At 43.9% G+C, this 22048-nt stretch overlaps 1 protein-coding gene across 4 annotated transcripts; it reads right to left on the reverse strand.

Moving 5' to 3' along the window:
* Window positions 1–467: 467 nt before the first annotated feature.
* On the reverse strand, window positions 468–21679 carry SNX8 (sorting nexin 8). Of its 4 annotated transcripts, none has more exons than XM_053957421.1 (12): window positions 20721–21028; window positions 20512–20585; window positions 13782–13972; window positions 12822–12939; window positions 10355–10476; window positions 9844–9924; window positions 8746–8906; window positions 8215–8347; window positions 7065–7133; window positions 6164–6313; window positions 5621–5770; window positions 468–4895 (listed from the first exon to the last, which is right to left on the reverse strand). In XM_053957421.1, the coding sequence occupies exons 2-12, from the start codon at window positions 20543–20545 to the stop codon at window positions 4782–4784; spliced, it is 1323 nt and encodes a 440-aa protein (XP_053813396.1). In that variant the 5' UTR covers window positions 20546–20585; window positions 20721–21028; the 3' UTR covers window positions 468–4781. The 4 variants fall into 4 exon arrangements, with proteins under 4 accessions (XP_053813396.1, XP_053813398.1, XP_053813395.1 ...); XM_053957423.1 differs by lacking the exon at window positions 20721–21028 and adding an exon at window positions 17484–17544 and having other exon boundaries at window positions 20512–20577; XM_053957420.1 differs by lacking the exons at window positions 20512–20585; window positions 20721–21028 and adding an exon at window positions 21606–21679.
* Between the last annotated feature and the right edge of the window lie 369 nt (window positions 21680–22048).

The raw sequence follows: 22048 nt of genomic DNA on the forward strand, positions 1-22048 counted from the left end.
GCCTTTTGAAAAGTTCAAACCAGAGATTCCTTCAGGATCCTCCAGCTGAAGGCAGTTTGAGGTTATGGGAGTTAAGGAAGCACAAGCCAGAGGTAGATGTACAGTCCTGTCTCAGCCCAGCTTTCATTGTTGCAGCTCCTGCTGTGAAGTCAAACTATTTCAGGTAAAAATATGCTGAATAAATTCAACTTCCAGCAAGTTCCTGTTGCAAAGTGCCATCCCCTAGGGCTGCATACTTTGTCCCAGGGCAGGAGCAGGTGACTGCTCAGCACTGATGTCAGCCCAACCCAGCATGGTGGGCAGCACAAGTTTAATCCAATCATGCCAGAAATAACACATCACATATGTCACTTCTTACACAAGATTTTTTTTTCTTCTTTTTTCAAATACTTTTACAGACATGTAACACTTACAGATAGAATCTTGGAATGTCATGTAGGATCTGTAAACATTTCCAGTCTACCAGCTGTAGTAATAGTTCTTTAATTCCTGCATTTGAATAAAGTGCTTCATACATAAGGCTATTTGAGCAAAGCAAAGATACAGGATATTCCAGCCAGGCAAAATTCACACCCTCTGAACTATGTTTGTTTCTTGTCTCCTTCCAGCAGTTTTGAAAAATTTATACCACTCAAAAGCATCCTTCTTTATCTGCTCAGCAAGCCACAGCTCAGACTTAGGAGGATGAATTAACACCTTAAAACCTTACTTTTCCTTTTGTGCTGCACACTTATTTACAGAGGTTTTGATACCCACCTCTGCTTCTGACCTGGCAGTGAGGGTTCCTGGCTACTCTAACAGAGAATGGCTTGGGGCAAATAGAATAAGCACGAAGGACAAGCAGCTTTTACAGAGTGTAGACCTTACTGCATGGTAGGGAAGGGCATGACTGGCAGCCAGTATCTGTTAAACACCTTGCTTTATTTCCTGATGGAAACTGTAAATTTCTGGGTGAGAGACAGCATGTGACAATCACACAGAATTACTTTTTGTTCCTCCAGGAGTTTGGGTAGGAAAAGAACAAGCATGGCTCAAGCTTGCACTTCTCTGTTTTCTGTTATCCCATCTGCAGTCACGTGAGTCCTTTCAGGAAGGTGCTTTCCCCAACCCTGATTTTTAGCTCATGTCAAAAAGCTGGGATGTTATTGTTCCTGCTGCCATGAGACTGACATGGTTTAAGTAAGTTCTGTCCCCAGCTGGTGATCTTTGTCTTTTAGTAAACAGCACAAACTGAAGAGTGTAAATTTGCCTGTTATAAATTCTAGGAATTACACTCTTGCATGGTTAAAGGAGAATTAAAAGCACTGAAATGTAGCAAGGCACCGTTGAACATGTTACAACTTAGGAAGAGCAGCTTGCCAGGAAGATGGAAGGAGAAGGAAACAGGATCCAAGATTTAAGGTATTGTAAATAGTCTTGAGCCTTTCAACAGAATACTGACAAAAAGCCTGTATATTCCCACTTCACAGCTGGAAGTGGAGAAGCCCCAGGAGTGACAAAACATAGAGCCCTTTTCAGAGAGCAATTTTCAGGCAGCCTTTCAGGGTCTCAGGTGTTTACTATCCTGGTACCTCCAGGACTGCTCTGACAGACACTGAAGGCACTTCTACCATCACTGCTTTGAACACAAAGTCCTCTGCCCTCAAGCACACACAGAAAAGCTTCCATTCACAAAAGCACAGTAACACTTTGGCACTGCATCTTGCAGGAGCATCAGATCTCAGATAGGCGGCACACACTCCTCAATTAGCCTGGCTTGGTTAGTGTTTACTGCAGAAGGCAAGAGCATGGAGGTAACTACAACTGTTTTCCCCACATTGGCTAGGACAGACAGACAGCTGAAGTCAGCTTGATGGATCCTTGGAGTCCCTGCTGCTTCCCTCTGGAGGAAGGAAGCTGTGCTTGATGCCGCCCTCCAAGTCTGACAGATCCATAAAAACTGAACATAACCAAGACAGTAAGGAAATCCCTCACACATTGAGGTAAACAAACAGTGCTATTTGCACACTGACCAGTCTCCCAGAAGAAAGGTTTACAAACTAAGGGTTGTATGAAATAGTGTCTGCATGTGTTTAGGAATGAGACAGAAGCTTGACAGTCCAGTATGAAATAAACTCTGAAAGTGACAGCAGCTGGATCAGCTTTGAGAATACTGGGCCTCAGTTCTCAAATACCTGGTGAACAGAATAAAACCAAAACAAGAAAAGCTCGCCCCCAAAACTCTCCTTAAAGACACGAGGGCTGACAATGGAGGAATGGGGTGTTTCTCAAAACAAGGTAATTTCAGCTTCTTTATAGGTCCTGTGGTGTGTGTATCATTGTTACAGTCTCTGCACTAGGACTGTACAGTTTGTGCTTGAAGGTGAACAGGAAAGAGGTGTTAGCCTAAAGCCCCAATGTCATTTTGATGTTTGCTTTTGATTTGATGTTAAATCAACTTCAAATTTGTAATGTTTTTCTGAAAGTGAGGAGTGCAAAGTTCAATTCAGGCTAGTCCTTTGCAAGCACTCCTACAGAACACTGCCCAATCAAACAAGTAACTTATGGGAGCCATCATAAATTATCAGATCTTGCCCCAAAACATACAGTATTTTCTCAATTTCACTGTTCATCACATCAGGCAAACAAGTGAGAGAGGATGGGTGCTGAGACTAAGCCAGCCATAACCAGCCAGCACCTTCTGATAATGCCAGGAGTGCAGAGCATGGAAAAGTCTGGTAACACACTTTCCACACTTGAACCACAAACCATCTTTCTAATCAAGACAAGGTCAAGCAGAAAAACCTGTTGTACCATGCCTGAGATGATATCTTCTCTGTAACTGGACTGTAGAAACATTTCCCTCCCCTGACAGTTTGCTCCAGCTTGTGAGCAGAATTTCTTCTGCATCGCTTAGGAAATCTCCAGGAGAGAATCAAATCTGTCACAGCCATTTGCAGTTCATTTGTCTCGCTGGACAAGGCCCATGTGCAGGAGGAAAGTGAGTTAACATTTGAATTGTTGGAAAAAGCTCTTAATGCATTCTGTGCAAGGTTGGCTACACACTGCTTAAGGCCCAGCACTCAAGGAATTCACCCATAGCAATGTATTTACTCCACTTTGAGGAGTGTGAGTAATGGTTATTCAGTCTCCTGAAACTAGGCAAATAACTTATCTTGCTCCTAGCTGAAGAAACTAATCCAGAATTTCCACTTGGGCTAGGAATAATTTCATGTTGCATTGAAATTTCTAAATTAAAAAAAAAAAATCAAAACAAAAAAGCTTTTGTGATTGGAGGATTTAAATAGACTTCCTGATAATGGGGAAGTTCCCCAGTGGGAAAATACTGTAATGGTTCCAATTTAACAGCAAGCACTCATCCTTGTTAATGTGCTTCCTGTTTTACCCATTCGAGGAAAATACTAAGAAGCCAAGTCACAAATTCCCCTTTGGAAGCTATTTTGGCCCCAGAGAAGTCAGGTTCAGGGAGTCCTGTTCACACAGAGTTTTGCTGCAGACGTTTGCAGTTTGATTATCAGTTTCTCTGGAGGATGTGCACCATTTCCCCTGAGGTAACACGACATGCACGTTCTCCCCCTTTGCCTCCAAGGCAAAGCCAGTGGAGATACAAAGTGGAGAATGTTTAGTCCCTTTATCACAACCACAAACCATTCTGAAAACCCCATTACCAAGGGCCGTGGTGTTTTTAGAGATGAGAACTTTCACTTAATTGTCTACTCTCCTTCACAAACAAACATGCTGCAATGCTACCCACAGCCAAGAAGAATGACAGTAACATCCTGATAATACTGAATTTTTGCTAATGAACTTTATCAGCACTGTGTTCCAGCCTGCTGGTGCAACAGGATACTTCTGATATTACACCAAAGAAAACGACAGCCTTCAGGTCAGCAGCTCTCCAACATGGAGAGCTGACCAGATGGAGGTCAGAACCTCCAGAAGAAATAAACAAGCTACCTTGTAGCTGTTCCACTCCTGTCGTACATGTGGTTTACAATTAAGGAATGTTTTAGTCAATTATTTTCTCATTTATGCCAGACAAACTCCTCTGAGTTCCTGAACCCAGCTGTCTTTGGCCCCAAACTGAAAAACATGAGCAAGTCCCCAGGCTGCCCTTCAGCCGTGAAGGGAAACACACTGACAATACAGTCCATCCAGCACCACCAGGAAAATCCCTGCCACAGAGCAGCACTGACCCCTGCCCAGCTGGGTTACAAAATCCAACCACTTCACTCATGTTGTGCTAAGGTCTAGCAGTAAGAAATCAAATCCAGACACCTACAACGGCATGGGGGATGGCTTTCAGCTTTCCTTATGCACACACATCCCTAACACAGGCCCTCCAAGGCATAAAAAGCGATTTATCTCCACTACAAGCAAGTGCTTCAGCTATCCTGTTCATCTCAGCACTTCAGAGACGTGCAGAGATGTGTCAGCACAGCTGAAGATAAACACGACTGGAGGACTGTTAGTACAAGATGCAGAGGCCTCAGCAACAACAAACACTGCAGCACTCGCTGTGCCAGGCCATATCCCAACCCCGTGAGGAGTGTCTGCAGGATAATGAACATCAGCTCTGCCCCAGGGCATTGCAAAATTACAAAATTGTCTCTATATCCATATGTTCTGCCCCACATCCAGTCTGTCTAAATCAGAGAGCAGCTCAAAGCAGCAATTAAAAAAAAAAAAAAAAAAATAGCTGTTTTGGAGGATTCATTGGAGGTAGAGTTCCCACCCCTTCGTTGATTGCCCTTCTTGCTCCATGTGGGATGCTTGGAACATTAATTGGAAAAGAAGTTTCCCTCTGGAGGTGACAGTGGTGGAGTTGGCATACTGCTGGATCCCACGAAGAGGCAGCTCAACTTCGGCTTCAATTCATTCCAAACTTTACTCATCTGTGAGTGGAGAAGGAGAGAAAGCAGACATGACCGCAGAGCGGGTAACAATCTCACCACACGGAATTTTAGCAGCAGTCTCGGGCATTCATAAGCACAACACAAATTTTCTGCCATATTTTCAGGAAGTTTAGTGGACCCAGAATGTTCCTGTCAGACCATGAACTTTTTCCTGAGCCTGTATGGAAGGTAGATTTCCCTTCATCAAATTCCTTCACTGAAGGGATGGAAGGGAGCTGAAGGAGAAAAGACTTTTCTAATATAACCAAAGCAAGAAAGTCTGTATATGGGGAATATTAAAGGCCATATTTAGGGTTTAACAAAAAAGAGTTTCTAAGTTATACAGCAAAACCTGGAAAGTTTTCTTGTCGTACAATATTTGTGTAGCTCAACAAAAAACCAGATTAATCTAGCAGAGACGCATCGCTCATTAATGAGTGGAGATTTAATGGCTGGGTCTTTTTCAATTACTCACAGGGTAGGGCCAGCTACAGATGAGAGAAGAAAAGAAGAAAAAAAACTTGCTGCAAGAAGATACCATCTTTTAGAGGGGTTAGAGGCCAACCCTGATCCTCACACCAAACTGGAAAAACCTCAGGTAACTTCCTAAGTTATAAGAGAGCCCAACTGCACAGATGATTAGAGGATGCAGGCCATTGGGTGAAAACAAATCCATTCAAATTCTCATTCATATTTTGAGAAAAAGTACACAGTCTAGAACTCACCTCTTTGTGACCCTGAATCTGGGAGTTGACAAAGGCCCCCAGAATGTGAGATGTGAGAGGCAGGTAGATGTGGATGAGCTGTGTCTCCTGATGAAGGCAGTACAGGGAGAAGTAATTCCGCAGCTCCATGGTTATGATCGCGTTTTCTTGCTGAAAGAAGAGGAACTCAGTGACCAGGAAGAGGGTGGGAGAAAGGAGAAACAGGAGAAAACAGCATTCCTCCCCATACCAGCAATTCAAACACATACCAAAAACCTAAAAAAAGGCAGTTCCTGGACCCGTTTGATACAACAGGAATTGCCCTTTCCATCATGCAGACTGCTGCTTCCCACAGCTCCTGCAAATGACGTGCTGCCTGAGAGCCAGTAACAAGTGTTGAGCAAAACCAACACGTTTTCCACGTGGCACAGTGGGGAGCACAGATTTCCCAAAGTACAGGCTACCCTTTCAGTCCAAAAACTTTCTGCAAATGTGACTGAGTTCCAGAGCAGCACCATTACAGAGCCCAGTCCCACCTTTTGCTCTCTCAGGTGCCTGCCCTACCTCCACAATCCGAGACTCCAGTTGCTCCACCGATTCTGGCTCTTTGTTCTGCACAGTGGCACTCATCATCTGCTTCTTCATCATGCTGTACTTGTGCAACGCTCGCTGGTGCTTGTGCAATACCCCCTTCTCGTGCCTTTCACACAGGTCCTTTATGGGAAAAGAAAGCAGCAGTGGAGCCAGGAGTCAGCAAACACACAGCCAAGTACCTCAGGAACACACACGTGTGGTCACACTTTGTGTCATTTCTACGCTGCAGATTTTTGATCCTTTGTTTTCAAGAGGGTCAAAAAATGCCAGTAGCTAAGAATTTAAGGAACAAAACTGCTTGAACCCAGACCAGCGAGCTTAAGAGGCAACCTGGAGCATCACTTCCGTCAACATTTTGGCTCTTATCAAGACTCTTATCTTTTCTGACCTTCCCAGTATTAAGTGCTGGCAATTAATTAAAGTGCTGGCTCAAGTCCTTCAAATTCAGTCCTGGCCTGGGAATGTTAGGAGAGGCTGCCACATCCAGCTGACCAGAAGATTAGTATTAGCAAAATCCTTCCATTCATAACTGAACTCATGTCTCCATGAGCTAATCAATAGCAATCTAGTTCACTGCTTTGACTCAAAAGCAGCCAAATCTAAAAACAAAAAGTTAGCTGATCCACACAGTTTAACCATTTTTAAATTCCTTGCAGAGTTTGCTCTTTGGCAAGTTCTCATCATCAGATGAGCTATCAGGAAGGCTACAGAGCTCCTTATGGCCAACAGCCACTCCCCTCCCTCTGCCAGATGCCCAGTTTGCCTCTGAACTGGCCTCACAGACAGTTTTCCATCCAGTTGGCGTTACACCCTCTAAAGAGTGCAAACTTGCTCTAAGCAACTTTCTTGCTGGCAGAACAGCAGAGCTCACTTTATAGGACTGGAGTAAATCCAGGAAAAGGTTCAACTTCTCCACCACATCATTCTCTTCCTGTTTACCCTAGAAAACAAGGAAAAAGTACATTTTATGTAAGCCTGGCATCACAGCCCTTCACCCCCCCACACCACGCAGGCTCTCTCTGCTCTCTCCAGGGCACATCAGCGCTTACACAACTGCATCAAAAATCTCTCCAATGGCACTGGAGTGTTTAGTCTTCAGCGTGCAGAACAAAGACCTGACTGAGGCAGGAATAGCTTTTCCAACTGACTGATCATTAGAACAAGAGGAGTTGGTTTCACAGGCCTGTGTGTCAGTCCTTTCAGCGCACTCTGCCTGGAATTCCTTGCTCTTGCAGATTCCTACAATCTTTCATCTTCCCTTCCTACAAGATAACTAATCCATGAAAACTCCGGATACCTGCATGCTCCCCATAATAGTTCATGCATCGAAAGGCACATATGAGACACCAAGACAAATCTCACTATCAATTTTTTTATTTTATAGAATACTCTTTTCTTCCTGTATCAGTAGAGCTCTCTGGAGCATAAACTCCAGAGAAAAAGACCTGGCCTGAGTGATCTACAAAAGCACACTGAGTCTTTTAACACAATGAGATGAAGAGCACTGAAGACAAAACTATTACTTTTCCTTCCCAGGCTGTCATGTTCTCACATCATTCTGACAGTCATTACCACACTGTACACTTAGACCAGAATGTGATGCTTCTGTCTGAGTGATTCTCATGTAACGTTTAAGTACATGAATGTGAAAATTTGATTCAGAAATAAGTTATTCTGGGTTCTCTGTATCAGATTAATAAAATGGAATTTTTGGACAGCTCACCCTATTAGTGAACTTAATGTGTGCAGTAACCATTTAAAAGTAAGAAAGAAAGCAGGTTTTTCCTTCCTTTCCATTGCCTGTTACATTTTTCCTCATTTAAACACAGTCCAGGTATTTCACACAAGCTTGAACAAGCAGGCTGTTGGTTGAGGATGTGAGTTTGGACTGCAATCTCCCTCTTAACTCTTGAAGGGCTTATGTCCACAGAGCTCATGATTCAAGATGAAATTTAGGGCAGCAGTGTGCCTTATTCATGTTACAAAAAGAAAAAAAAAAAGGACATAAGTAAAGGACTCACCTGCTGCACAGCCTTATCCGCCAGAAGTGCAAATTCAACAGACAGACCCTTCAAGGCTTGTTTCAGAGTCCCCCACGTGTTGTTATTCAAAGCAGCCCAGGAAGGAAGTGGAGTAGTGTCTGAGCCCAAAGCACTGGAAGGAGAAAAGCAACGGTCACATCTAGGAGACAAATTCCACTGAGTAGATAAAGTTATTTGCAGACAGCAGTTTCAAATCTGTCTAAATAGCTCACAGTGCTGAGCTACTACTGTCCTATCAAAAATGCAGAGTTAACTGTGTACATATGGGGGGGAGAGATAATAACACAAGTACCTGAATGTGAAGGTATTTCTGTTTTCATTCCTCACTCTACAGAATGCAGCCTTAGTGAAAAGTGTGTACTTCCTTCTTTTATAGAAGGAAAATTTATTATGTCCTACAGCATGCACTGAAACACCCATTTTTACAAGACCATTTGCAGGTAAATTTACAAGAGTTTTGAGTTCTAAACCAAGAGTAAAAATCAGCAAACCCTGTTCCTCCAAACCTACCTTAGCTCCTTCCCAAATATGAGGAGGTCGGAGGCGTTATCGATGGCTCGGGAAGCGATTCTCTCTGCACGGTCCCGGAGCTTATAAAAGCTGTTATAAATATTTCTGATCAGCTCCCTGCTGGCAGCAAACTGGGCCTGAATGTCAGCTGGAAGGAAGTCCTGAAGGAGTACAGAGGGATCACTGATGGATAAATCAGAGGCACACCACAGTCTGCAGAGGGACAGGCTTCCCCCTCCTCTGCCCACTCTGCCACTGTGCTCTAACAGCTCTGCAGAGATCAGTTTCCCACTTAGGTGTCCAAGTCACATGCCACACAAACAGCCCTAATTTTCAGAGGCAGAAAGAGGTTCAAATACCCAGCATAGACAGAGTTGGCAAAATCTGCAATTTTTCTATTTAGTTTAAAGAGAGTGTGTGAAGTTTCAAGCTCACAAGTTCTGATCTGATCCTACTGGTAACTCCCAGCCCAGTAAAGTCAAGCACGAACTGAAAGTTCAGCTTTTTTTTGACCAGTTTATCACTGGTAAAAGCCTGAATTAAGCTCCAGTTGCAAAACCTTCTGCAAGGATTGCAGGAACCTGAACAACAACTTGCTTTGAAATTGCTCAATGAACACAGTGGATGTGTACTTAAAACTTGTCATAGCACTAATCACTGGGATAAACAGATATATGGAGAACTTATAACTAGTTTTTCCATAACAGTCCAAATTGCTCTCCCACAGGGAAAGAACAGACAGAATGAGGGCATGAGCACAAGGGGAAGACATCAATCTAGACATTACCTTTTAAATTGTGCAATTTGTGCATTTGTTTGTTATGCAAGTACAAGTAATTACAGAGAAACATGTTCTGAGCAGGATTCATTGTTTAATCTATACCATATTCATGAGCCAGAATTTAGCTAGAAATATCAGGCCCTTAAGAGTCAAAAGTTTATTTGATCTTTTCAATAAAATTACAAGTCCTTCAAACTCTGGAAACAACTGTCTCCTACTTAAGGTGTCCATCCCTGCACAAAAGCCATAACTGAAGCACCTGGAGATGAAAGCCATTTAAACCAGAATAACACGTTGCAATAAATTCTTATACATACCTTGGCCTGGGTAGCTAATCTGCAAGTCACAAATTCATCTCCTACTCCCTGGACCAATTCCCTTAGCTTATTCTGTACATCCTGGAGAAAATACAGAATCAAATGAGAATGAAGGAATTATGAAAAAACACTGGCAGTTCATGCAGGTCTCAACTTTGTTGTCTGAGGCAAGCAGAAACCAAGACTTTCAATCTTTTAAACAGATATATTGCAGATATATTGCAGCAGCAAGGCACAACTCAGCAGATACAGCTTTACCCAGGTTAGGTTTCATTTAAGGAAAAGCATAATCTCTGTTCCCCTAAGAACAGTTATAATTTTCAAAATACTACACTGCTGGCATTGAGTGAAATTACCTTCCACTTTGCACTGTGGAAACACCTACTGAGAGAAAATTCTCTTCATCCCAGGGAGCAAATCCATGTAGGTTAACAGCAATTCTGAATGCTGTGCCCAGCATTCAGTTATAGCAAGACTTGCAAGCTCAGGACTACTGCTAGCAAACACTCACTGAGCCACTGAAGGACAGGAAGAGTTTCAAGAGCACATCTTCTGAGAAAGGGGGATGTCGAGCCACCAGGTTTATAAATCGCTTCAGCGCTCTCCTCCTCGATTCTATGAACTCACGATCAGCTGCAGGAAGAAACATGAAATTTCAATTAATGTCCCTCACATTACATCTCAGAAAGAAAAAAGAAAGCACTGCAACAAAAACCAAAGAATGGATACCTATAGTCTGTCAGCTCCCAAAACCAGACTTTTCAGACTGACCACCTGAACAAATATTCTGTCAAGCATTCTTTACCTCTTACCAAAATCCAGCATACATAGCTACATGTGGTTATTTCCACACGGTAGGTCAGGGAGGAAGGACAAACAACCAAGCCTAAGGCCTGAAACCTCCACTTACAAACTATGGACCTACAGAGATTCTTCCTCTGAATCAATTCCACAGAGGATATCCCAGCCTGTCTTGGGACTCCTGAGATCAGCATCCATCCTTTTCATGCAAGATGTCAAAAAGCACTTTGGAAGACTTGCACAGCAATCTGCAGTACATCCATCCAGAGTCTTTACTTGTCAAACTAAAAAAAAATCTGTTCCTCTTGCTGAAACAGGAAGAATTTCAATCTGGCAATAACTGCAATTAGGAAGTAAATCAAAGTTCCTGGAGTTCTTCAGGAACAATAAAAAATAAAACCAAAGATTAAAGGAAAAGATAGCAGCATAGAAAGAAATTGAAGGAATGCTCTTATCCATGACAATACTCTCATATCATGAAGGATTTTAACTCTTTTACCACAGTTTTAAGCTGGCAGTTTTGTGGCTGTGAGGACTCAGTACAGCACCACCCACCAATTCATTTTTCTGCCATTGGGGTTGCAGAACTTGATTTTGCTTTGCTCACACTTTACCTACACGAACATTTGTGAACTTGTGTACACACTTCCCACAGGATCTGCCTCAGATGGTTGCTGTCCTCCAAACGAGCAGAGCAGGTCATCCATCTCCATCTGACAGATCCCCAGTGGGATCCGTGGAACTCGGCAGAGGGGCACACCAAGGACAAAGCACAGAGCTTTGTCCATCCAGGTCTGGGACTTGGAGGCTCCAAGAGCCACACATCTATACTAATCCATCAAACCCTGTGTGCTACAACACCATTTGCCAGTCCATTAATCTACTCAGAAACAAGAACTACCCGTTCCCTTTCCTTTTTCCTGTTAGCAGTTTCCATTAAGCCCACTTCCACAGTTCCTCTATGTGCAGTCACTGGACTAAAGGCAAACACTCTCTGCCTTATCACAGCTTTGCACTGTATTAGAACTGTTCTCCTAGCACAGTTTGGGAACTAATCCTATCAGTTTTTTTCCTAAAGTTAGGGTATGTGTGGGAAGAAATGCACCAGTGAATGCAGGGAAATATCAACACACCAGCAATGCAAGGAAGTAACATTCCCTGACAAGTGAGAGATACTGGGAGCTTCTTTCAAGCATCCTCTGTCCACTGAGATTAATCAGGGAAGGTCTCTTTTCTCACATGTGTTGCATGAAGTGGAAATTCTGGCTGAGAACACTGAATCAGGTTAAACTCACATACAGGTTTCACAACCCCCCAAAAAAAGTCTTTACAATTCACATCCCATCATAAGAATATACAACCACTGAAGCTTTTCAGGGGTGTAATTTTGCTTTGCTCCAGTTCAATATAAACCCTGCTCTGCTCAATGTTTACCAATTCTGCTTTACTAGAGGAATACATTAATTCCTCAATTGAAATCAATTATTTGAAATATATTGAGCTTAGCACCATGGGGAGGAGAGAAGACACTAAAAAGCTTGTTCTTTCACAGATAAAGTATTAAACCAGACAGGATTTTATACAGTTATACAATTTTTGAAATAATAAATGCCTAAAACCAGTGTCAATAGTTGAGATTAATGAACAAAATGTTCCTGAAGGAGCTTGGATATGCTTTCTGTCTTGGGATACTTCTTGGTTTCTAGCCTAACTGCTAAAGTATACTACTTGAATGAACTGACATGGATTCCATTTAGGTTGGAAAAGAACTTTTAAGATCACTGAATCCAGCTGTTGAACTAACACTGCCAAGTCCACCACTAAACAATGATCGTCACAACCTGTTTTTCTAAGAAGCAATACCTGCAACTCTGCCATGCTCTTGTGTAGAATTACACCTAAAATCTTATTAAGAAAAATCATTAGAAATTGAAATTCCACAGGAAGAAACCCCACTGAAATTTTGCATTCATATCTCACCCATAGGAATTTCTAGCAATGGCATTAATTCACACCTCAAAGTAACACACACAAATATTGTGCATTACAACCTCAACGTTGTTGTCTGAGGCAAGCAGAATCTGAGACTTTTAATCTTTTAAACATTTCTTTTCAACAGTATCACGCTTGCACCGTGAAGCAAAGCCCTGCAGGCCAAAATGCAGATGCAGGTTTACCTCCCAGCATCCTCTTTGGGGGCAGTGCTGGCACCATGCGGTACGGGAACTTCTGCAGCAGCATCTCGTGGAACACCACGAAGTCGTTGTACCGCCTGTACACCGAGCACTTGAATCGCTGCAATTAACAAGGGGGGGATAAATCAGTGCACAGCTTACACAGCAGCACCTCCACGATTTTTTTTTTTTTTTTTGCACTGCAAATACGATTTCTTCACTAGCTCAAATCAGTTTGAAATATCCAGCTACCTATGCCAATTTATTACAAAACCGTTCCTTGTGGTAAGCACATTTCTTTCTCTCTCAGGATTTTTTCATAGAGAGCACAGAGGGAAAAAAGTGAAAACAATTTCTATTTCTGCTCCTTGTTTTTCACATGTGGAATGTGTTTGGAGAATTGTTTACCTGGGGTGATTGCTTGATTGGATTCTGGTGAGGATTGTTTGGGCCTGATGGCCAATCCAATCCACCCGTGGCTGGACTCTCAGAGAGGGTCACGAGTTGTTAGTGGGTTTAGATATGGTAGTTAGAACAAGTAAGTTTGTAGTTTTAGTATCTCCTTTAAATAGTATATTAATGTATTATAGTATAGTTATAATAAAGAAATAATTCAGCCTTCTGAACTGGAGTCAGACATCAGCATTTCTTCCCACCAAGTTCACCTGCCTTTACAATACGTTCCATTTTCGCTGTCATACACCTGCTTTTGTACAGAGCTCAGGTTTTCAAGCAAGTGAACTTGCAGACCATCCTTCACAGCTCAGTTAGATGGTCCATGCTGCAGAGGCCCAAGTCAGGAAGGCCCAGTGCTACTGCATCAAAAGTCAGCCCACACAACTGATCTGCTTAAAACCAGCATCACCCAGCACATCTAAATCACTCAGGACTTTGCCAGCAGAAACTGCACAGACATTCTGAGGAGGATACATTCTCAGCAAGCCCAAAGCTTGTTCACATTACCTTGCTGGAAACCTCATACTCCACATGTTTCAGAAAAAGGCCCTTCTTCTCAGGTATAAGCTCCACCTGCACACTATCCTTGCTCAATAGCTCTTGTAGGGTGTGGGAAAGCAGCAGTGGATTTCCCTGGGGCGTCTGCATTAGAAACTGTCCCGCTTCCCTTGGTTCATTTACTGGAGGCTTTGCCAAATCTAGAAGACAAAAAGGGAAAAAACAGTAGACCTGATAAGATATAGTAAAAGAATTAGCCTTAAAATATTCTGTTCCTTTGCTTGGTGCTCCCGGAGTGGTGCAACACAGCCCAAAGCCCAGCCAGGCCACTCCCCTGGGAGGTTGTGCTGCTCCTCACACATTCACATCGCCGGTACCTCCCTGCTCACAACACCCAGGAGCACCACCAATTATATCGAGTCAGAGAGACATCTCCACTAAGCAAAGAATCACAGGCCAAATTTGTTCTGTGAATCAGCTAAGAGGCCTGCATTTCCTGTCTGTCCAGCTCCCACCACAGCAGGATCTGCCAAAACGAACAAAACCCTTGCTCAGCGCTTTTGGATCCTGCCTAGAACAACTCATGGAAGGAAAGAAAAATGTGTCTTTTTACCACGCTGCAGAAATTTAACCCATTAATTTTGCACATCATTACAAAGGAAGGAGACACTTCATTTGATATAATTTTATTAAACTCTATGACAGTGTGCTACAGTGAGCATGAATAACAAAAATTTACTACGTCAACATACTTAAGTTCCAAAGCAGAGGGAAAAGGTTCCTAATAAGGGCTACCAACCCAACAATTCCTCAATCACAGCAAGCTGTGGCAAAATCTTTAAAACTTACCTATTCTCTTCCACTGCTTGTAGCTAGAAAACAAACAGCTTTTGACAGTGAATTTGACCATAACTTGGCAGTTTGGACAGTAACTGACTCTCAGATGCAGAAGTGAAAAAAGATGGGTCTTAAGAATGTGGCCCCAGAGGACAAATGACATCAAAGAAGGGGCAAAGCTGATGACTCAGAGTGTTCTCTTATCAAGTGCCTGACTGCAGCCTGTTATCTCACCCTGCCTTCATAACTACATCTATTATGTGACTGTAAACTAAGCTTACATTGTTTTTCAAAGCCATCCTTTCTTTCCTACCCATTCCACACATAGGAAATATTGTGCAAAATGAGGGTACAACCCTGGACTCTGTTCACCCCGTACCCGAGTTCTGCTCTCCCGTCTGGAGCAGGTGGGTTGCTCCCTCTCTGTAAGAAGCATACTGTGAACAAGTTCTTTTATAAAGCAAGTCAAATCCACTGATGAAAGGCACCTAGAAAAGCCAGGTAGGATTTATTATCCCTTCCTTGCCAATGTGCAGAAGTTCTTAAATATATCTGCAATTTTGAGAACGCAGTAACACTACAGAAGCAAGAAGCATTTCTTTCAGCTTCAATACATAGTTCAAAAAGTTATTAACTGGGTAACAGATTAACTCAAGGAAGATAATAAGAAGTCATATCCTTTACTTGAAAGCCCTGACCTTCTCCTGATAAGGATTTCCCACCTGCTCCTTCATGTGTCCTAGGCCCTGACAAACAGGGAAAACAAGCAAACTTTAATTCCTCAGACTTCAAAACAGACACTTTGCTATTTGTTCCATAAAATGACTTAATGAAACCAAACCAAATCCAGGACAAATGACCTTATCCCACATGCCTCATCGGGCTTCAGATTCCTGCTAATGTGACTCAGAGAAGCAAGTCTTAACACCTCTGCTTTAATAGACATATCACCTGCTAACCCCACCTATGCAGCAGCTCCAAAAATGTCCAGCTACCTGCCAGAAATCTGCAGTAAAACAATACAAGATAATTCAGTGTTGATATGGGATACTGCTGGATGAAGTGATACTGTCTGTGGAGCACAAGGCATCCTGGATTTCCAGAGCAGCAGTTCTCTGGGTGTCCACCCTGGCAATTCTTGGGTTTAACTGCTCAAGACACAGGACAGCAGATGTTGTTGCTCCTCCAATGCACACACACACATCCCTCCAGAGAATTCCAGAGCCTTCTGTGATGCTCAGCCACTGGCTGATGTTGCAGAGGCCTCCCCTAAAGGGGGCTATTCAAAAACCCCAACTAATTCCCCAAGCAGTGCCAATCTGTACTAAAACAACATCTCCTCCTGCCTATTGAGTCACTGCCTCTGCTTCCCATCTTTCTGCTGGACAACCAACAGCACAAACCAGTCCCTGAACTGGGCTCAGCATTGTCTGGTTAACTCCTGAAACCCCAAAGGCAAGAGACAGGTATGAGGAGAAAAGAAGTATAGAGTGAACCATGAAACCCTCATTTTTTCATTTTTAAGCCCCAGAACCAAACTGATGCTGAGGACTCTGAAGTTCATTACAGGTCTGAACCCCATTACCCAGTAAGAAAACTACAGAGTGTTGCCCCACCAGGCAAGACTCCACAATCCTTTGTCAATTCAGCCATGTTGCCCTTTTCTTGGTAATTTCTCCCCAGTTTTTATCAAATTATTCTCTAAATTTGCTTTCTAAAAATCACCTATAGGACGTGTCTTCTCTTTATCAGCAGTTCACACTCTTGCCTCTCCCTGAAATATTCTGTAGCTTCTTTACATCTCAACCTTGTCTAAATGTGTGAAATCACACAAACCAGACAACCATGCAAACAAGTTTGAATAATTACTGTTTAATTAATAACCTCGGCATGTCTGGTATCAACAAGACAGAGCGAATCTACACCAACAAACACAGGTCTGAGAACACAATAAAATGACTTGGGAACAGCTGTTAACCTGCTTTAGGAAATGCTTATCATGGCATTAACACTAACCCTACAGAGCAATATAAACTGGAGCTATCCTGCAGCCCATTTTTCATTCTACTTACTAAAGAGCCTATTTGGGAACAGCCTCAAGAGCCCTGGCCAGGAATGGTGGATAATAGTGGGAACTCATTGGTATGAGCTCCTGTGTTCAGCCAGTAAAAGGATTTACATGCATTGTAACAGGACACTTAACGCTTCCCATCACGCACTCTCCGCTGGAGAACAGCTAATTTTGAAAACATTCCCTTTGGTTTCAGCAGATCATTATCTAGTAAAGTTTATATAGAGAGAGCAGCAAATGGATACAGAAATGAGGTATGGAATGGTCCTCTGGAACACTGGGAAGCAGACAAAATAAAAATCAGCTTTTTCCTACAAGCTAGGCTTTTGCTACAGCAGTTTCTCATCTGTTGTCAATAAGGTATCAGGAAGTGGCCTGATACAATTGAAAACAAGTTGATATAAAAGTTAAAAATAATACATACAAACATACATATGCAAACGAGAAGATAACAAGATGACAAGAACTAAAAGTTTGAAGAAGCATTCAAAGCATGGCCTAGTTTTTGTTTGGTTGTAAAAGAAAACAGCTATGAAAATACTGCAGATTTTTTTTTTTTTTTGTCAGATAGCCTTTGGACTGAAGGGAGTTGAGAAACTTACCCAGAGAAAAACTGCAAAGAAAATTTCTCTACTTCACGCTTTAGTTAGTGCTCAACAGTTTCATGCTTTAGTTAGTGCTCAACATTCATTACTTCACTGATACAGCTGGGCAGCAATCTGCCCTCCATGGATTTACCAGTTTCCTTCATCCAAATTTCCAAAATCAAGCATTTATGAAAGCCAGAGCAAAATTCCAAGTACCTGGATAGCTGCACAGAGTTTTCACACGTGAGTAAGCACATCCAGTAGAGCGATGCCAGGGCTGGAAGCAGAGGTGGTAAATCACAACATTGATCTCCCTTCCCTGTTTAAGCTCTGCCAATCAAATTTGGAGGCCTTATCTCCATTTTACAGATGGCTGATGCTACCAACTCCTCATTACACCAGGTGACGATCAGATAAAGTTATCAGACGTACTTAAGTAGATGGTGCCACAGAATTACTTATTATATTAGTAGCATTTTTACTAGAAGGAGAAAGGAGCCTGTAAGGAAGCAAAACCTTCAGGAAAAGCAGCTCAGATCTCTCCTGTGCAGAGCAGAGGGGATCCAACCCACAGAAAATGCAAGGGAATATGAAAACTGACTGGTTTTGTGCACAGATACCTCAGATTTCTCCCTGGAAAATGTGAGGGCTCCACTACCAACTCCTGGGCCAGGAATATTAAAGCAGCAATGTAAATATCATTCATCATCATTTCCCTTTCCTTTCTGTCTTCTCATGAGAAGCCCCAGGAATTATCGAAATGCCTCTCCCCCCTCATCGTGTCAAAAACATTCCTCCATAACTCCAGAATCCAGTGTCCACATCAGCCTCCCTGAAAGCTGTTGCAGATTTCAACTACAAATTCAAACAGATTCCCATCTTAGTTCTCATTTTTTAAAATATTACATAATTTGAAACCCCCTAAAAAAAAAATAAGAACAACAGAAGTCCCGCCAAAAAAAAAAAAATAAAAGGCAAAACTTTTTTCCTATTAAAGACTCTAAGTTTTTTTGAGACAACTGCACACAACTTGTTTGGGTTGTTTTGAAGAATTTAAAACCATACAATTCTTATCTCAAAAGGAGAAAAGTAAAAGAATCAGTCTAACAAAGCTAAGTGCTGCACAGCTGTGTGTTCAACATGGAAGGCAGGTCTGTATTTCTTACTGGGTACAAGAAAAGTTTTCATATTTAGCTTCACTCTAATTAAGAGCCTCCTTCCTTCTCCTTCCCAACAATTCCCATGTAAATACAAGCTACCCAATGACAAAACAAGATAAAATAGCACACACTATCATAAAATTAGATGCTGGAAACAGGCTCCAACATTTTGTTTTTCTCCTTAAAAAAGCCCGAAACCACCACAGATGCCAAGTATGTACCCTGCTCTAGTTAGTCTGGGTTTTCTGGGGTGTTTTTCTTTGGTTAGGTTTTTCTATTTCCCCTTGGTTTTTTGGTGTTGCAAGTAGTTTGGTTTTGGTTTGGGAAGGGTTTTTTGGTGTTTTTTTCCAAGTTTAACATAGTTATTCAGCACTTGGTGCTCCTAAAGATGAAACAGAGAAGTTATGCCTCAACTCAAAAATAGATGAGACTATTTAAGTTTTATTTAGTAATATTTAAAAAGCACCTGAATTTCTGCAGTCCCCTGCAGCTCTAGGCCTCTTGCTGCTTCTCAAACTACCACAATCCCATACTCCTGCAGAAAAAAAAACCCCAACACCAACTTGTCACACAGATTTACTGTGTGTAAGAACTAACCTTAAGCCTCTTGCCCTGTTCTTTTAGCTGTGCTGTTAGATCATCAACTGATTCATCTGATTTCCCAAGTCTGGGGATACAAGGGACACATTCCATTCACAAGTCAGCCATGAGCCACAGACCCCAGCTGCAGCCAACACAATAAAGTGAGATGCAGCTACTTTGAAGTAAAAACAGGATTAGCAGAGAAAAATCCAACGAGGAATGTGCCCTAAGATTACAGGGACAAAAAGTCAAATGCTCACTAGGGCTGGTTCCCAGCACTCAGTGGATGACTGCTAAGCTATCATTTTTCAAAAGAGGTTGGAAGTGTAAAAATTCACACCCAAAAATGTAACCCAGCAAGCAATAACCCAAACAACTACATTGGGAAACTTTCACAAGGACATTTTAGCCTGACTACAAAACTGGCAAGTTTCCACAACCAATTGTCCTTATAGAGGTCAAGAATATCCCATGAAAAGAGAGTTTATCTTTGCTTTGCTTCTCATTTTCCTTACATGTTTCTCACCCTCCTGATTATGCTGGATGTTAGCATTTAGCATTAAAAATGGCATTGCCACTCCAGACCTTACAGCCTCCCAATGGTTTTTTCACACATTTTATAGTTAGAACAAGCTCATTCTTATCCCAAATCCCATTGAAAAGCAATCATTAAAGCTCTCCTCCTTTTGTACCAATTCCACATGTCTGGAACTGGTAAATTTTTCTCCCTCAACCTGCATCAACCCATAAAACTTGAAGACTGTGGGGGAAATCAGTGGTCATGTGCAAATTATACTGTCTGTAACCTGTACAGCCTTTCCATGGGCTGAACACACAGTTAAAGGTTTACCACCAGAACGAAAAGAGGCACCTCACTCCCTACACAGCCAACACCTGCATTACCTCCCTGCAATCGCTGTAAAACAGACTCACATGGAAGTAAAAGCAAAAGGAAAAAAAAAAGTCAATAAAAGCCACTCTGCAAAATTGACTTCTATATGCTGGACGTTGTTATCCTTTTTTGTTTTCTCTTCGATTGTATTAAAGTATTTTTACTTTTAGTACTGCTAAGTCAAAACCACAGCATTTGTAGGTGCTCTCATAGGGGGCATCAAAGATACCTATCAGGATTCTCATTACTCTGGATATTTCAATCCTCCCAAAACACTCACTGACAAGCTGCTGGTCTCCAAAAACAATTACATACGGGCATGAAACTTCAAAGATCTCTGAACTTGCATCATGATGCTAAAAATAAAAAACATTGCTGCATTGACAGCATTCTTTTTCTTTAGCCAAAATCATTGTACACCCTTTCTCAGTGTTCATCATAAACTCTCTGCCAAAGAAAAACCAAGTTTTCTAAAGAAGGCTGAGTAGATCAGAAAGGTGCAGAAGCACCATCACCAGAAGTTAATCAGTGCAAGAATACTCTACTTGGAGACAACTGCTTTATCTCTATAAGGCTCCTGAAGCAGATGGTAAATCCATAACAGACATACCTGAGCAAGCTCTCTCTTTGGTACAGTAGGACATTTTTTCCACAAAGGCTGCTGTTCAATATGTTACATCAGTCCTGGACAGAAATATTCCAAAATAATTTATTTATAAGCATTATGTGCATGGGGAGCATCACAGGCCTTACAAGAGCAAACTCACAGCAGATCCTAAATACGATCAACCAAACTATTTTTCCATGCATTAAGCTTACCTACTCATTTTTCTTTCCAAACTGAGCAAAAGAAAAAAAAATAGTATGCACAGAGCAGGTACAAAACTTCAGCCGCTGCAAAGAGAACTTTAGAGAACCCGCTGAAAGTTTCCTTCAGTTTAACTGCTAAAGGAGTCTAACATATTATTCCCCTCAATTCACCCAGGAGCTCCCTCCAGCTCTTATTTCGCAACAAGCGCTGGCAGTATTTGCCTACAAGTTTCTTCATCCCAGACCCAGCTGCACGCTCCTGAAACTCCAGCGCTAGGAGCCGGTGCTTTCGCCGCTGGATGCGCCGCCGGCGCGGCTCGGAGCGGAGGCACGGGGACCGCCCGTGCCGCTGCCACGGAGCCGCTGCGGGAGGGTCCGCGCCGGCTCCAACGTGCGCGGAGCCCCCGGGCGGGCGGGGAGCAGGCACGAAATGAAGTCCGTGCAGCACGCAGCGAGCGCTCGGCCGCGTGACTCCCCACGGGAGAACTTCGCGACCGCGCCCGGTGCCCGCGTCCCGCCGCGCAGGAAGGCTGCGGGGAGCTGACCGCCCGCGGCCACCGGGGCGGCCGCCGGGGCGACCTCCCGCCGGCCCGCCGGGCAGGTAACCCCAGCGGCCCGGGCTGCCAGCGCTGCCGCTCCTTCCCCCCGCACCTTGGCGCGGGGAGGGACCCCCGTGGCCCCGAACGGCGCCGCTGCGGCCCGGCCGTGGGCAGCCACCGGGCGGGCCGGGGCCAGCGGGGTCCCGCTGCCCCGGGGGGAAAGAGGGGAAGGCGGCGGCGCTTCCCCGCAGGTTTTGGCGGCGAGCGCGGCCCCGACCGCGGCGCGGAGCCCCGTCCGCTCCCTGGCGGGCAGCGCACGGCGGGGCGCGGCCCCACCACCCGCATCCCCCCGTACCTGCGGCCGTGCCCGCGGGCGGCTCTCCGTCCATCGCGGCCGCGGTCATGTGAGGCCGGGGCGGCCGCCCTCCCCTTCCTCCGCAGCGCCCGCCTGTCAGCGCGGGCGGGGCGGGCGGGCCGAGCCGCCTCCCGCGGGGCCGGGGGCGAGGGGCGCGGGGGGCGCGGTGCCCGCGGCGCGGCGGCTCCGCCCGGGCCCGGCTCTCCGCGGGGACGTGTCAAATTGCGGCGCTGCGCCGCCGCGGCCCCGCTCGGGCAGCGCCCCCGGCTCTGGGGCTGCCCGCAGCGTGCGGCGCGCTCGGACCGGCTCCGGCAGGGGCAGCGAGCCGTGCCCGCCGCTGACGGGATCGCTGCGAGCGCCTCTGAACCGCTTCGGGATTAGTAACACACCTCTCAAGTACCTTAAAGCGTGTTTAGAAGCGATCGGCTCATGGGCTTAATACA

This window comes from Vidua chalybeata, chromosome 16 (genome assembly GCF_026979565.1).
Source record: "Vidua chalybeata isolate OUT-0048 chromosome 16, bVidCha1 merged haplotype, whole genome shotgun sequence".
Classification (NCBI taxonomy): Eukaryota; Metazoa; Chordata; class Aves; order Passeriformes; family Viduidae; genus Vidua; species Vidua chalybeata.

Bases quoted from the DNA above. Each gene is read 5' to 3' on its own strand.
- SNX8 (XM_053957420.1), bottom strand. From the start codon at position 21,654: ATGACCGCGGCCGCGATGGACGGAGAGCCGCCCGCGGGCACGGCCGCA. The intron at 8,907-9,843 runs GTATGTATAAGA...GTACTCCTTCAG, and splicing joins GATTAGCTACCCAGGCCAAG to GACTTCCTTCCAGCTGACAT. The intron at 8,348-8,745 runs GTAGGTTTGGAG...TTCTCCTTCCAG, and splicing joins ATATTTGGGAAGGAGCTAAG to TGCTTTGGGCTCAGACACTA.